The following is a 16,355-nucleotide window of genomic DNA, read 5'->3' as shown; positions in this document are numbered from 1 at the left end:
ATGACAACTTTGTTTCTGAAAGAAACTTAATATGGTAAGTGTAATCACAGAGCTCTATTGATCTATCGATCTATCGATCTATCGATCTATCGATCTATCTATCTATCTATCTGTCTGTGTATCTGTCTGTCTGTCTATCTATCTATCTATCTATCTATCTATCTATCTATCTATCTATCTATCTATCTATCTATCTATCTATCTATCTATCTATCTATCTATTTGTCTGTCTGTTTATCGGTCTGTCTGTCTGTCTGTCTGTCTGTCTGTCTGTCTGTCATCTATCTATCTATCTATCTATCTATCTATCTATCTATCTATCTATCTGTCTGTCTGTCTGTCTGTCTGTCTGTCTGTCTGTCTGTCTGTCTGTCTGTCTGTCTGTCTGTCTGTCTGTCTGTCATCTATCTATCTATCTATCTATCTATCTATCTATCTATCTATCTATCTATCTATCTATCTATCTATCTATCTATCTATCTATCTATCTATCTATCTATCTGTCTGTGTATCTATCTATCTATCTATCTATCTATCTATCTATCTATCTATCTATCTATCTATCTATCTATCTATCTATCTATCTATCTATCTATCTATCTATCTATCTATTTGTCTGTCTGTTTATCGGTCTGTCTGTCTGTCTGTCTGTCTGTCATCTATCTATCTATCTATCTATCTATCTATCTATCTATCTATCTATCTATCTATCTATCTATCTATCTATCTATCTATCTATCTATCTATCTATTTGTCTGTCTGTTTATCGGTCTGTCTGTCTGTCTGTCTGTCATCTATCTATCTATCTATCTATCTATCTATCTATCTATCTATCTATCTATCTATCTATCTATCTATCTATCTATCTGTCTATCTGTCTGTCTGTCTGTCTGTCTGTCATCTATCTATCTATCTATCTATCTATCTATCTATCTATCTATCTATCTATCTATCTATCTATCTATCTATCTATCTATCTATCTATCCATCCATAGATACCTTTTACCTTATATATAATACAGAATGTTACACCGGACTGAATGACCAGATTGTAGGAACTGAAAACTAATTAATTTCCTTTGTGTACAAACATGTGTCATGTATTTCATTAAATGTAAAGGCAAAAATCAAATATGTATAAAGAAATGATGTTTTTTACCTTTGCAGTCTTTTATTGCTTTTGCATGACAGGCACATGTTCCTATGGTTTCTATGCAACAAACTACGTGATCTGACCAAACAAGCCGATCTGTCCAAATGTTCCACTTTATTCTAAATAAAAAAAATGAATAAAAGCTTTACACACTCTCGCCATCCGGACATCATTTAAACAAAAATTCAGCTGAAATACTTTGCTGTGCCTCTTGTAAAACTTGCCAAGATGTTCTTCAGTAGTTGGAGATTTCTTTCTTGTGATCCAGTTCATCCCCGAGCAGTTCTTTAGGATTTAGGTGCAATAAATAACGCTTACAGAGCTCGGACGTATGCTTCGGCTCATCGTCTCGTATGGTGAAGTCGGTTCCGAGTTTGGCTGTGACAGTCTGCTAACATCTTCTCTCCTGTTGTTGGAAGTTCTTCTGTTAGACGCAATAATGTCCCATTTGAACTCTACAAAACGTTCTTTTACCAATTCTTGTGAGTTTGTTGCTTTGAAACAAAAATCGACACGCATGTGTCTTAAAATCGAGAAGCAATTGAGTTTCCACACTTTTGACAGCCTCAGTAGATTAGCCTGTATTGATGTTATGAAGTGTAGATATGCCTCAGAATAATATTAGTAGTCCTTCTAAAAATCTTTCAAGTCTATATCAATATCAATCGGATATAATCGTTTATTTTTCCAGCACTGTTGTGTATAAATCACGAGGCTGCCAAAGAGAGAAATGAAAACATGTGCCTTTTGGCTGAAATATCAATAAATCGCTCAGAGTGATACTTTAGTCTGACTGTTGAAAAGATCTCCCAGAAGAACCATTGCATTTAGCATGTTTTCTGTCCGGCAGAGACTTATGTACCACGCTCCATATTCTGAAATATCCGTGCGAACGTGGCGTATCGTACACGCACTTGGGAGGTTTAGAAATACTATTTTAAGAAACACTATTTCAAAACCAAAAGTTGTAATAAAACAATGGCATGAAGTTTCTTGACTGGAGCAGAGCTGGGAAATTAGTGCACTTTCAAACACTATGCTAAAAAAAGCTGCTAATGCAATCATAATCTATGTTGTATATTTATTTATTTCATTGTTTATTATTGTGGTGTATCATGCGTTAAATGCTGGGGTAAAACTATACAAATACTGTATAACTTGTTATTATTTACATGTCCAGGTTCATAATGGACTTTTTTCAGAATGTTGTTCTTCATACATCATTCTTTACAAATAAATCAATATATTTGTATAGCAATAAATAATAGATTGAAAATATAAAGTTTAGCATCATACACTTGTCCCTAAATATATCCCTAATGAGCGAGCCAGAGGTGATAGTGCTTAGGGAAAAAACTTCCTGAGGTGGTATGGCGAAGAAACGTGGAGAGGAACCGTCCTCAAAAAGGGAACCCACACTTATCTGGTTAATTCATTGATGTCAATTGTAGCGCCAAAATATTGTATCAGACTGTTTAAATTGATTACAGATTAAATCCATCTTCATGGTTTAAAAGTAATTTCATGGATGATATTGTTAGTACTCATAGTAGTAGAGGTGGTGGTAGTGGTGTTATAAGTAGTGATGGGAGTAGTAATACGAATACTTGAAAACATTACTAGAAGTAGTGCAACCCCAATTACAAAAAGTTGGAACACTGCAAATTCAAATTTCAAATGTTTAAACTGAGAATATATTCTGTTGTAAGGAAAAAAGTAGGTGAAGGCTTTCGAATTTGAAGGCTGCAACACGTCTGAAAAATTTTAGGACAGGGCCATGTTTCCCACTGTGTAGCATCACATCTTCTGTCCATATACATCTGGGAACTGAGGAGACCATTTGCTGAAGTTTTGGAAAAGGAATGTTGATACAGGATTCTAGCTGCTCGACAGTTCCGGGTGTCCTTTGTTGTGTTTTTTGTTTCATGATGCACCAAATGTTTTTGAATTGTTAAGCTTCAGTTAGTTTAGAATGCAACAGCAAGAGTGAGAACATCACCCCTGTTTTAATCAGTCCACACTGCTCCCAATAAAATCTTGCATTGATTATAAAATACTACTATTGATATTTAAAGCACTTAACAGTCTCGCACCACAGTATCTGAGTGTACCCCCACGCCTACTTAGATCAAAAGGTGCAGGCTATTTGTTGGTACCACAAATAATGAAGACAACAGCAGGAGGCAGATCTTTCTCTTATAAACTCCATAGTTATGGAACAACCTTCCAATCAGTGTTCCAGACTCAGTGATCAAGTCTAGGCTAAAAATTTATCTAAGGTTTTTCTTAGGTAAAGAAGCAGATCTGGAGGGATCAGGGTTATAGAGTGTTTGGTGAATGGTGATATTTAAATGCTGTCTTCCCTCCTTGGGATCTGCCTTCTTCATCCAGGCCTGCCTCTGGGTGGTTTCTCTTCTATTGGAGGTGACTCTGTGCAACAGGGGAATGTTTCTCATCAACGCCCTGGAGATCCATGAAATTACAGAGTAAGAACAGGAACACTGAGGATTTGGATTTGGACTGTAGTTATTATCAACAGTCTGCTACACTGACTCAGGACTACAGTTTGCATCTGATCACCATCACTGCACCTCAACATCGTTTATCTGTAATAAATGGACATTCGGTGCCACCCGGATTAGGTTCCCTCATGAATCTGGATAAGATTTCTTCCTTATGTCATCTCGGGGAGTTTTTCCTTACCACAGTTGCCACCGGCTTGTTCATCAGGGACAAACTAACACTTATATAGAACATCTTATTCATTCTTTATCACCACATTATCTGTGTAAAGCTGCTTCGAGACAATGTTCATTGTTAAAGGTGCTATACAAATAAAAATTATTAAAATTTAATTATCCAAGGTCTTCCCTGAAAAAGGTGTTTACTGTATGGAAGCATTTGTTGCTCTAAAACCTGTATATACCGTTCAGCATTAACGGAGCCTTTCCAAATGTGAAGCTGCCTGTTCCACAGCCACTAATGCACTCCCATACCATCTGAGATGCAGCTTTTTGAACTGAGTAAATAACACGCCAGATGATCCTTCTCCTTTTTACTCCAGAGTACATGGTGTCCGTGGTTTTAAAAAAGAAATAAAATTTTCAATTCATCTAACCACAGAACAGTTTTCCACTTTGCCTCAGTACATTTTAAATGTGCTTCGCCCCAGATCTTTACTTTTGAGAGACTCAGCCTCTCTAAGATAGACTATTTATACCCAATCATCTTACTGATCTGCTGTCAATTAACCTAATTAGTTGCAAAATGTTTCTCTGACTGTTTAATTTTAATAACACTTTACGCTTTTTCTTTTTCAGACTTGTGTTGCACAATCGCAATGTTTTTAAGATGATTTTTTCCTCAGGATTTCCTCAAACATTTGATATGATATTTATAAAGATATCTGAATTAGAAGAACACACATTTCTTTTAGAAAAGTATCCTCAGCATACATTTTCACTTGTACCCCTTCGCACTGTTGTGGGAGCTAATTAATGTACAAACATAATAATAAAGGGCCTACTATTGATTCTTGAGGTATGCCCATTGTAAAGTTTAAGTTATTAGAATGAGCACCTTTAATATTTACACATTGCTGCCTATTTGATAACTATGATGAGCTCCATGCTAAAGTCCCAAATGAAAATTTTTACTTGGATAGAGAGAAGGAGGTTATTATTGACCGGGTCAAAAGTTTTGCACAAATCTAAAAATATAGCACCAACTATGCCACCTTTATTAAGCTTAGATTTTATTTGCTATATAAAATAAAGAATAGCTGTTTTAGTAAAATAATTTACTCTGAAATTAAATTGCATACAGTGTAACCCTACTATAGCTATATTAAGATAAAATGTTAGTGTTAGTATGTTTTCTATGTTCTATTGTGAATAATTTATTGATATATGAGAACTGCAAATCATTGTATTTTGTTTTTATTTACATTTTCCACAGTGTGCTATCTTATTTGGAATTGGAGTTGTAGTAGTAGCAGTACTGAGGTGGTACTAGAAGTGGTGGTATTAGTAATGAGAGCTGTAGGCATATTTATTGTAGTAAAAGTAGTGAGAGTAAAAGTCATATTAGTAATGGTGCTACTATTAGTTACTCTGACTGTTACTCCCAATATGATTATGATGAGTGTATGGTATTTTTACAACTAAATGCCATGTGATGCAAACTGAAAGACTTTTATAGGATGTATAGGCTATGATAGGCTAAGCATTTAAAGAATAACTGTACGACATCTCATCTCTAGGATGATTCGTTATTTATTGTCCAACTGGGAGGAACAAATTTAAGCATAAAATAAAGTTAAAATAGCTTATAGAAGTTTGCTCAGCCAAATGCCATAAATTTAAATGAATGTGTGGTGGCCAACTTTAGATATTACACTGTTACCAGTGGAATAACAGGGAGAGTCATCTACGGTTTGGATTTCTGAAATAATTCCAATTAGGTTGCCTTCTACTTTCTTTTTAAACACCTCTTTTTCATTTCTCCCACTCATGAGCAAATATTTCGGGAAGTGCGGAAAGCATTGTTACAAATTTCCCATCACTTTTTCACAAAATATGTTTGGAATTATAGGCAAAGTGTTGATGTTAGTCTTGTAACAATGCTGACAGTTTTGTTATAGTATACAGTGTAAGAGTGTAAGAATGACACAACACCCCCCCAAACAAAATCCCCACCCCACCCCACCCCACCCCAAAATAAAAACACTGACAGACTTTTTGAAATGAATTTTTTTTTAATGATGGAAAACAAAACTATAGTCATTTTTTATATCTTACTTTCTATTTTCATAGTAAATAATTGTTTAAGAAAGAAAATAAATGGACACCAACGAGTAATCATTTGTGTAAAATGCATTTCTCATATTAATGCTGCTTTTTTTTTTCCGTTTCTGAGGTAAACCATTTCCGTTTACGTTGGTCAACGCGTTGACATACACAGCCGTACGCCGTAAAACAAAAACAGAAAAGCGATTAAACAATTACATATTAAAATTAATACTTAATAAAAAAAAAAAGATCACATCTGTCCTTTCAGCTGCTAAGACAGATAGCTTCAGTGGTCTTAGTACACAAAAAAAAAATACACAAAAATAATGAAAGGCAGTTGCAGATTTTACCCAGTGAATCAAAACGAAGATGTGTGAGGTTGGAGCTTTATAGCCACACGTTTCAGTCTGTTAGTGTCGGGATGTTGGAGGTGGAGTGTTTTATATGGTGATCCTTCTCCCTCGCCATCTCCGAGTGCTTTAGTACGGTTAATGGAGCCAGCGAAGGGAGACCACTGCTGGGAGCTGAAGTGGCCATGAAGGCAGCTAGTGGATGCTGGAGTTATAGAGGTGCTGCCAGATGGAGATAAAGATGGAGATGGAGGTGAAGATGTTGATGGAGATGATGATGCTTGGGTTAGTGGACAACGAATAAAGAGGCTTGGGGTCAGTGATAAGCCCAGAGGACGGCCTTCTTCCATTGGGAACGCGTGTATATGCTTACGACTTTATCCCCGGCATCTTCACTGTGATGGTCTTCACCTCCGTGTACTCCCTTAAGCCATACTCACCCCTGAAATACACACACAAAAAAAAAACGTTGGTCTTTAATTTGACCACAGAAAATTTTTTTCAGGTACTTCACATACCTCAAGCTTCACATGATAAGTATCTGGACTTTTTTTTAATAACTGAGCTGAGACTAAAATATTCCTTTGTGTTATTATGGAATCAACAACTCACATCTGTATGGATTCCATTTACATACAAATTAAACTTTTTTTAGTATAGTGTACTAATTGAGCTTTCAATTGTATTAGTCATAAATTCATAGCTTATCAAGCATCCTGGCTTCTCTTTATATGAACTATATGGACAAAGGTATTGGGACACCTGACTTTTTTCCATCCATATGCAGTTCTTCCCTAAACCACAGAATTGGAGGCACACAATGTTTCTGGGGATGTTGTAGCATGAAATTCTTTCTTCACTTGAACTAGGAAACCCAAACCTGTTCCAGCATTACATTACCCCTGTTCACAAAGCCAGCTCTGAAAAGATATGCTTTACATGGGTTCTAGTGGAAGATCTCCTGCTCTAAACCCAACTGAACAATGAATGGAAATTCTGACTGCACCCCAGGCCTCCTCACCTCACCTACATCACTGCCTGACTTTACTAACATCAGTGTTGCTGAATGGGGATTATTCTCCATAAAAAGTGGAACATCTTCCTATATGTATATATATATATATATATATATATATATATATATATATATATAGATGGATGGATGGATGGATGGATGGATGGATGGATGGATGGATGGATGGATGGATGGATGGATGGATGGATGGATAGATAGATAGATAGATAGATAGATAGATAGATAGATAGATAGATAGATAGATAGATAGATAGATAGATAGATAGATAGATAGATAGATAGATAGATAGATAGATAGACAAATTCAACAAATACCACAAAAGAATAATAATCTTACAGTTCGCGTCCATTCCCGGACATTTTAAACCCTCCAAAAGGACACTGGCAGCTTAATGCATTAAAGCAGTTTATCCTGAAAAATAAACAGAGCAAAAGCGACAGTTTAAAATACGCTCATAATTTCGCGTGGGCGTTTCTCTTCATTCCCTATAAGGAACCGATTTATGTTAAAAGTGCTAATGAATTAAAAACGCCATAATAATCTCATCAGTTAGAGCACTATTTGTATTTAAACAAACAATAAACCTGGCACCCGTGTCTTTTACATGATAAATAACACATACCAAACAGTGCCCGCCTGCACAGCTGTGGAGATGGCCATGGCTTTATTGATGTCATTGGTGAAGACAGCAGCAGTCAGGCCGTACTCTGTGTTGTTGGCTCTCTCGATGACTTCCTCAATCGTCTTGAACTTCATAATCTGCTGCACCGGCCCAAAGATCTGCCACAAAGCAGGGAGAGTCCCATTAGGCAAACAGAATCCTGACACACAGCTGGTAGGACTGATTATGAGTGTTTGTGTGTGTGTTCAGTAATGAAGAACAGTCAGACCCAAAGATTAAAAACATGTTCAGTATGAAACAACTCATAAATGCATGATGTGACAGGTTTCCATAACCAAGTAACCAAAAAGCTGCTTTTCCAGATGTAGACTTAACAAAAGATGCTGTGTATAGAAAACCAGACCAGATATTGTAAGTGCCAGTAAGAGGGCTATGTGTGGTGTTGGTGGTTTACCTCCTCTTTAGCAATACGCATGTGGTCCTGAACATTGGAGAAGACAGTAGGCTGAATGTAGTAGCCTTTGGAGTAGGGTGCTTTCCCTCCACACTCCAGTTTGGCTCCCTCGTTGATGCCGCTCTCAATGAACTCCAACACACGCCTTTGCTGCTCAGTGCTGATCTGAGAGAGAGAGAAAGAAAAAGACACTGAAAGATGGCTGAACATGCAAAAATGTGTTTAAAAGAGAAAGCAAAAAGGATGCAGCTGATGGTTCATGTAGTGGTCTTATCCCATAGAGAAGAAGATATAGGATCGATATGATAAAAAATACATCACAAAATGACAGAGAAACCAATCTTGTTTGCTTTGTCCGCACAAAAATGTTAGAATATATATAAATATAGCATTTGCACAAACAAATGTATTTTCTATTTTTTTCTCATGAGACGAGTAAACTTTTATCAGACCAGCATTATGGGTTTCATAGCTTGAGTAGATTTAATGATGTCTAAAACGTTTGCTGTACCTGAGGACCCTGTTCAGTGGTGGGGTCAAACGGGCTTCCCACTATCCTCCTCTTCGCTCTTTCCACACTCCTGCGCACAAACTCGTCATAGATGGGCTCTTCCACGTAGATACGTGACCCTGCCGTACAACACTGACCGCTGTTAAAGAACACACCCTGGTGAGCCTGCTCCACTGCTAGATCCACTGAGGAACAAGAGACAAAGAAAAACAGATGAAACGCTGAACAAATACGTGGGCCTTTTATTCATTCATAAAATCTTTATAAACTGAAAAGATGTTCAACTAGATTTTAGAGTGTGCTTGTGTAGATTTGTGTCAGGTCGTCTTATGGGGTGTGTGTGTGTGTGTGTGTGTGTGTGTGTGTGTGTGTGTGTGTGTGTGTGTGTGTGTGTGTGTGTGTGTGTGTGTGTGTGTGTGTGTGTGTGTGTTGGGGGGGGGGGGTTAGGGGGGATCTGAGGGTTGGGTCAGCGTTCACTGACCCAACACACAGATTTCATAAGGTTTATAGCTCTATAGTAGGTTCTTGCACTCCAACCCATGTATATCATCATATCTTCATGCGGCTGGCTGTGTACACAGGGGCATTGTCATGCTGGAACAGGTTTGGGTCTCCTAGTTGAACATAGGGAATTTTGATGCTACCTTGTTATGAAAACCTGATGAAACCCTGTTAGTTATGTGGTTCTGGCTGGAAAAGTCAGGAGTCCAAAATATATATCACCGATAGATAGATAGATAGATAGATAGATAGATAGATAGATAGATAGATAGATAGATAGATAGATAGATAGATAGATAGATAGATAGATAGATAGATAGATAGATAGAGAGAGAGAGAGAGAGAGAGAGAGAGAGATAGAGAGAGATAGAGAGAGAGAGAGACTACAGCTTTTTTTTGGATACACTTACTAATGGTGTGTGTTGTAAGAGGAGAGGTAGTCCTGGGATATAAAGGGTTAATAGGACATTAGGATTTATAGCCGTGTTGGGACGCGTCCAGCCAGTGCAAAGTCCATTCGCCTGATTTACGGGACTGAGGCGGCCCCACTCACGCCTGCTGGAAGCATTTAAAAGCCCCTTTCTGACACCTTGACTTGTAAAGCCACTTAGAGCAACTGTTCGCAAATGATATTGGGACTAGAGACTGAAATCTGATGGGCATCTCACAAAGCCTGGTGGTGTTCTTTTATCATAAGCATAACCTACTATATCTTCAGAGAATTCATACGTATCTTCCAGTGTTTGTAACGTTTCACCGATTATATAATCACACTCTCGGTGTCACCCGAATGAGTGTCCCTTTTGTGTCTGGTTTCTTCCGAATAACATCCAAGGTAGTTTTTCCTTGCTGCAGTCGCCCAGGTTTTCATCGCATTAAGTTCAATGTGATTAAATGTAAGTGTTCTGTAATTCTTACATTCCGTAAAGCTGCTTTGAGACAATGTCCATTGTGAAAAGTGCTATAGAAATAAACGAATTAAAATTTCATTTATAGTCTTATTCTGAGTGTAAGAAGGTTCAGATCAGAATGACCAGCTTGCTTTGATATACTGCCAAACAGACAGCTGACATGGTGTGTGTGTGTGTGTGTGTGTGTGTGTGTGTGTGTGTGTGTGTGTGTGTGTGTGTGTGTGTGTGTGTGTGTGTGTGTGTGTGTGTGTGTGTGTGTGTGTGTGTGTGTTTAATGATGCATTGCCTTAAAATAACCCAGAAAAGCTTGGTCTTTGATGTGAGTGACAAACAAGGCCACTGCAGCGGCACCTGTGCACATACTGTCTAAGCAGGACAACAGGAGGGCGCTCATAAAACAGCCTCCGAATACTTACAATCAGCGTCTGCAAAAATGATGTTGGGATTCTTGCCCCCCAGCTCCAGAGTGACTCTCTTCAGATTGCTCTTTCCAGCTGCTTCTTGGATCAGCTTGCCAACCTGTGGGGGGGAGCAGAGGACACATATCTTTGACTTGCTCAGACCTCCATTGCACAGCTTCAGTAAATCTCCCCATCAGTGGGAAGTTGTCAATAATAAATCCAGCAGCCCAAACAAGCCTTCCAGTCCTCCCCACACACACACACACAAACACACAAACCTCTGCGCTAGCCTCCAAGCCAACTGAAACAGGAGTGCGACCTCAGCTCACAGACGAAATATCTATCAGCGGCCCTAGAGGCAGCAGAGAAGAGGAAGGAACGCTGTGTTTATAACACAGAGCCGTATCTGTTGTTTAATCGAGAACAGGAAGCCCCAACCGCAGGTTTGCGTAGGACGATCTGCGAAACGTGTTATAAAGGTGGAATAAAGCGAAAAGAAAAAGGCCTGTGTGGTCTTCGGCTTGGCGGACGCTTTAACTGGAAGCATATGGCATGTTTAGCATGCGTGGTCACGTTATTATTATTATACAACAAGCCGTAGCTTTCTCCGGGAGGTTCGTTTTATTAAAGGACAGGTTCGACACAAAATCCAATTTACACACGTTTTTTTTGTTTAGGACCAGTTTTAATACGGATGCTTTAAATGATATCATGCAAGCGATGTAATGGAGTAACAATAGATAGATCTCTAATTGCTTTAATGGCTGGGTTTGGCAAAGAAGTGTGTATGGTATAGACTAGAATTTAATTATATGGACCCATCTAAATTGTATTTTGGGGTAAAAATAAGTCATTTTTCGTTGACAATTTGAATTTTTCTTTTCCGGAAAGCTTACAATCCCATTCCAGAGAGGTTTAGGTTGTTCTATCTAGCAGGTTATTTGAGCAGCCCACTAATAAATATGCAAAATTAAATTTTTTCTCTAAATTTAAGATAAATTACACCACTATATATATATTTTGTGCACAGCATGTATTCTGTGTGGGCTGTACAAAGCACTGGCTCTAGAAATAAAGCAGAAATCGGTGTTAAAGTTTTTCCCCGTGAAGACCGGGCACAAATATATGCTATTTTTGTTCCATGTCTAAGTCTCTGGCTTCAAGTCATTTGTGCAAATTGGTTAGTGGATGTAGTTGTAGTTGGGATTGGAAATTTGGCTAAAACCTGGCAACCCTGACACAAGCTTGGTACTCAGCCCTTTTCAAACTCTGAAAGTATGAAAGTAAAAAGCTCATGCTGTTCTTAAAAATGAAGCAAACGAGTTCTGAATCTGTATTTATATTCATGAACCTTTTTTTCAGTGTAAGTAATAATATTTATAATTAGTTATATCCCAAGGTCAAAGCAAAGTTATGGAAACGGTTTGCTAAAACTAATAAACAAGCAGTGGGAAATGATATAAGAATAAGATTTTTGTATCATTCCTTCAATATTATTTTATATAACATTTTAAAAGGCAAATCTAGGGAGTGTTGTGTTGCATTTCTACATACATTTCTAACTTTTAATAAATTCAAATTGTGTCCTAACTGGGAGCCTCTAAATCTGCGGTACAACATCAAATTGAAAGTTATTTTATGTGTGTATAAAAGCCTACATGATGTGGAAACCTGCCTATTATTCCAGATCAAATCTCTATTTAACATTTGCCTGGAGGGACTAGGTCCTGATAGAGTTATCTGTCCCCAGGACATGAGTTAAAACAAGGTGTGACTGGACCAAGGCTCTGGAATGAGTCCTCACTGAATCTTAATGAATTTAAGACCTGTTTGTTTTAGCGTATGATTCAGTGATTCAGATTCAGTCTCTATCTTTCTTTAATGCTCTCTACAGCCCTTTGGTCTACATACAATGTTTCTAAATGTCTTAATAAAATGTCACTATAAAATTACGACCATGTCGACATTTGGGAATCGTCCCAGATTTCAGAGTTAGAGCTCATCCTTCTGTCTGCCTCATTGATCTTTTCTGAAGAGAAATTACTCTCTGAACCATTCTGTTCCATAATCTCAGCTCCTAAACCCAACTGTAAACAAACAGAAATCTTTCCACCCGCCCATCTAACGCTCGGTCTGAGTCGGAATAATCCCTCTCGCTGTTTTCCATCAGGCAAGACTTGGTCGGGGGTTCGATGTGTTTACATGTGTGTCCAGTAAAGAACATGGAACTGCTCCAGTATACACATGTTGAACTGTGGAGCTGTGAATGTCGAGTGTGTGAACGTGTGAGTGAATGATCTTTGTGCTGATTTCAACCAGTAGATAAGTGTGTGTGAGTGTGAAATGTTGTACTCGTGGACATAGAGGCATTCGTCCGGCTACTATTGAGTTGTCATTTGAACCACAACTATGCCTGTATATATACACACACACACACACACACACACACACACTCGTACAGTCATACGCAGGCTAGGGGAGTCAGAGTTTGTGCATGTTCGATGAGCTACAGTAGAAACTTGGTACACATCAGAGCAGGGGGTAAGAGAAAAAGAGAGGAAGAATGAAAGAGAGAAAGAAAGTGGCAAGAGGGAAAAAAGGAGGAAACTTCAGAGAAAGAACTGGGTGGCCTTTGCCAGCAGCAGGAAGGTGGAAGGCAGAGTGGGTGGCTTCGTGTGGACTGAGAGTTTCCCCAACAAGGGTGTGGATTACAGTTATGTCGGTTCAGCTATCGAATATTTATACAGTGATTACTGGACTCTCCGCACTTACATCACTCTCTGTGCGTCTGCCGGAAAGGATTTCGATTTGAGAGAACCAATATGGTCATCGGGTTTACAAGTCGATAAGTGGGAAATATTCCTGTTCTAATTTCCCACAGATGAAATCAACAAAGAAAAAGAATTTCTCCACATGGCCCACAGTGAGACGCATTTTTGCGATTTTTTTTTCTCACGATTGCTTTGGTTACAGTTTCTCTGTTTGCATCCTTATCAGCAAATGTAGTATTGTGCGTCTAAATATAGTATCTGGTATCGCTCCATGTCTGGTGCCTTTTCAAAAATGTGAACTTTGACGGTCCAGCGAATCTGCCATGAACAGTAATTAATATATGTGGAATGCACTGAGCAGCAAAACGAGGTAGAAATGATGAACATTTTTTACTGGAGCATTTACATTTACAACCCTTGGCAGATGCCCTTACATTGTGTTTCATTCATACAACTGAACAGTGGTGGGGTTGATGGCCTTGCTCAGGAACCCAGGATTGCAGTTTGGTGTGGCTGGGATTTGACCTCACGACCTTCCGATCTAAAGAGCAATACCTTAACCGCTAAGCTACTATCACTTTTACAGTAAGATGTCCATGCGTGATCGAAACATCCAGGAGAACGTGTCTGGCATTTCATCCCTAACCTTGGTGAACCTTTCATCATATATCCATGTGTGTGTGTGTGTGTGTGTGTGTGTGTGTGTGTGTGTGTGTGTGTGTGTATGAATGAACTGAAGTGACCTGAGCTGGCCCTGTTGCTTCGCACTTATTTGCACATATCACTTGTATGTTGCTCAATGTGTTTTCTGGTTCTGGGTTTTGTGTTTTATGTTGTTTGACTCATTGGTATTGTATACATAAACTGTACCAGACTACTGCACAGTAGACAAAACACACACTTCCAAGGCAGTTTCTATTTAAAGTGCAGCATTAGCACGCAACGCTGCCGACGCCCCGGCCTCGTGATACCACAACATGGCTTTCAATGGAATTTACTGCTATCTGCGTGTCATGGGTTTCTAGCGTAGATATTGGAAACAAACTTTGATGAACTTTGACAGGGGGATTTGCTTCAGTTTTGTGTTCCAGAGAACGAGTGATTTTTACTGATCATTCTCAGAGGGATTAGTTATTTTTTTTTGACTAGCATGCTAGCAAATCAAAACTATAAAGAAAACCTACCATTGTGGACCCGGTGAAAGCCACTTTGTCGATGCCCATGTGTGAGGCGATGACGGCTCCTGCCGTTGGCCCGAAGCCTGGCAAAATATTGACCACCCCTGGTGGAAAACCGGCCTGTGAAAACAAAAAGAAAGGAAACAATCTTTAGAGCGACAGTGGGAGAAAAAGTAAGAGAAATAGAGCAGGATGAGCCAAGATCACCACAGGGCCTTCAGGGAGGTGAAGGGTTCCACACCCATCCCGCTGTCACTCCAGCTCGGTGAAAAGAGGAGAGTGTGGACAAAAAGAAACAGGACTCAGAAATTCAGAGTTCCACAGAAAGACAGAGGATGAGCAACAACAGTTTAGTCAAGGAAGATGAAGGTGTGATTATATTATTATGGGATGGCACCTGGAGATATGCACAAAACTGGTTTTGGAGGCCGTATTTTTTTTATATCCTTTGTATTATTTATTCTGTACTGTGTGGAATTGTTCGTTCTTTAATTATAATTTAGCATTTTTCAATCGTTTATGTGTTTGTCTATTGTTTATTTTGTTGCAAAGGGTAAAAGAAGGTAAAAGTGATTTGCTTTAGGACGGTGAAATTCTTGTTTTGTAGATTTATCCAGGGTCATCCAGCACCCATGGAGCACAGAGCATTAGGGGCCTTGCTCAAGGGCCCAACAATGGCAGCTATGCAATACCAGTGTTTGAGCCTCTAAACAGTGACCCATAGTCTTAACCAATGATCTATTACTTACATTAAAAGTATTTGGCAGATGCCCTTATTTAAGGGCCTTGCTCAGGGGCCCAGGAGTGGACTGTATTCTGTGCCAAAAATAAAATCTGTATTTAATGTGACGGCATTGTTTGTGGGAAGTCAGCGTGTTTCACTGCTGCGCTATAATTATCCTGTAATGCTCCTCGTGAGTCAGGCTCTTACTGCTGGTACGTCACAGCGTCATCGTGTTCTTCCTCTTTGATCAGAGCCCTATGTGTTCTTTGGCCTTGCAGTGTTACTGTGGACATTGTTATCGTGTCGTGTCAGTAGCGATGGAACTCTTTGATCAGTGGATTATTGTAAGCGTGTGGGAGAACAGTTCGCTGTACCTCTTTGATCAAAGCGCCCATGTAGAGGCAGGTGAGGGGGGTCTGCTCGGCCGGCTTCAGGACCACGGTGTTCCCGCAGCAGAGGGCCGGTCCCAGCTTCCACGCCGTCATCATCAAGGGAAAGTTCCACTATGCAAAAACAGAGAGCATAGAAACTCAGTCAAGTGTTTTTGTTTGGTTCTTTTTTTGAGCCCTGAAAGCTTGTGAAAGCTCTAAATGTCATCGTTTGTTCCTCGCCAGTAATCTTCATGTCATAAGAGGTGCTTTTTACATGTCAAAGTCGGATTTATGCTCCTACATTGATGTTGAATGATTATTCCACTGTGAACTTCATTGGTCGTTTGAACCCCAAGTTACGGCAGTTCGACTTTTTCGCTCTTGCGACGACGGTGGCGATATGACAAAATTGTACAAATATATACGCTTTGTGCGTTACGCAAATGTAGCGGCGAATGCTCCGCCCTCCACGCGTGAACAGCCGCGACATACGTATATATCGTATAGTTTATACAATACGGTACTGCAAATTGCTCTGTTTTGCTAAATTATCTACTGTAATTTGTTAAATTATTAAAAAT

At 39.0% G+C, this 16,355-nt stretch overlaps 1 protein-coding gene across 1 annotated transcript in view; it reads right to left on the bottom strand.

Annotated features, from left to right (window-relative positions):
- Positions 1-5,889: 5,889 nt before the first annotated feature.
- Positions 5,890-16,355, bottom strand: part of aldh1a2 (aldehyde dehydrogenase 1 family, member A2) — a 29,426-nt gene continuing 18,960 nt past the window's right edge. The window contains exons 6-13 of the mRNA XM_083550013.1: positions 15,778-15,906; positions 14,686-14,799; positions 10,746-10,848; positions 8,918-9,102; positions 8,407-8,571; positions 7,953-8,110; positions 7,667-7,741; positions 5,890-6,735 (exon numbers count right to left, since the gene is read on the bottom strand). Coding sequence (XP_083406139.1) covers positions 6,663-6,735; positions 7,667-7,741; positions 7,953-8,110; positions 8,407-8,571; positions 8,918-9,102; positions 10,746-10,848; positions 14,686-14,799; positions 15,778-15,906 — 1,002 coding nt within the window. The 3' untranslated portion in view covers positions 5,890-6,662. The remainder of the gene's footprint in view (positions 6,736-7,666; positions 7,742-7,952; positions 8,111-8,406; positions 8,572-8,917; positions 9,103-10,745; positions 10,849-14,685; positions 14,800-15,777; positions 15,907-16,355) is intronic.

Source organism: Silurus aristotelis (assembly GCF_946808225.1).
Source record: "Silurus aristotelis genome assembly, chromosome: 9".
Lineage (NCBI taxonomy): Eukaryota > Metazoa > Chordata > Actinopteri > Siluriformes > Siluridae > Silurus > Silurus aristotelis.
The sequence above is the reverse complement of the archived record's forward strand: the minus strand, read 5'-3'. Positions and strand labels throughout refer to the sequence as shown.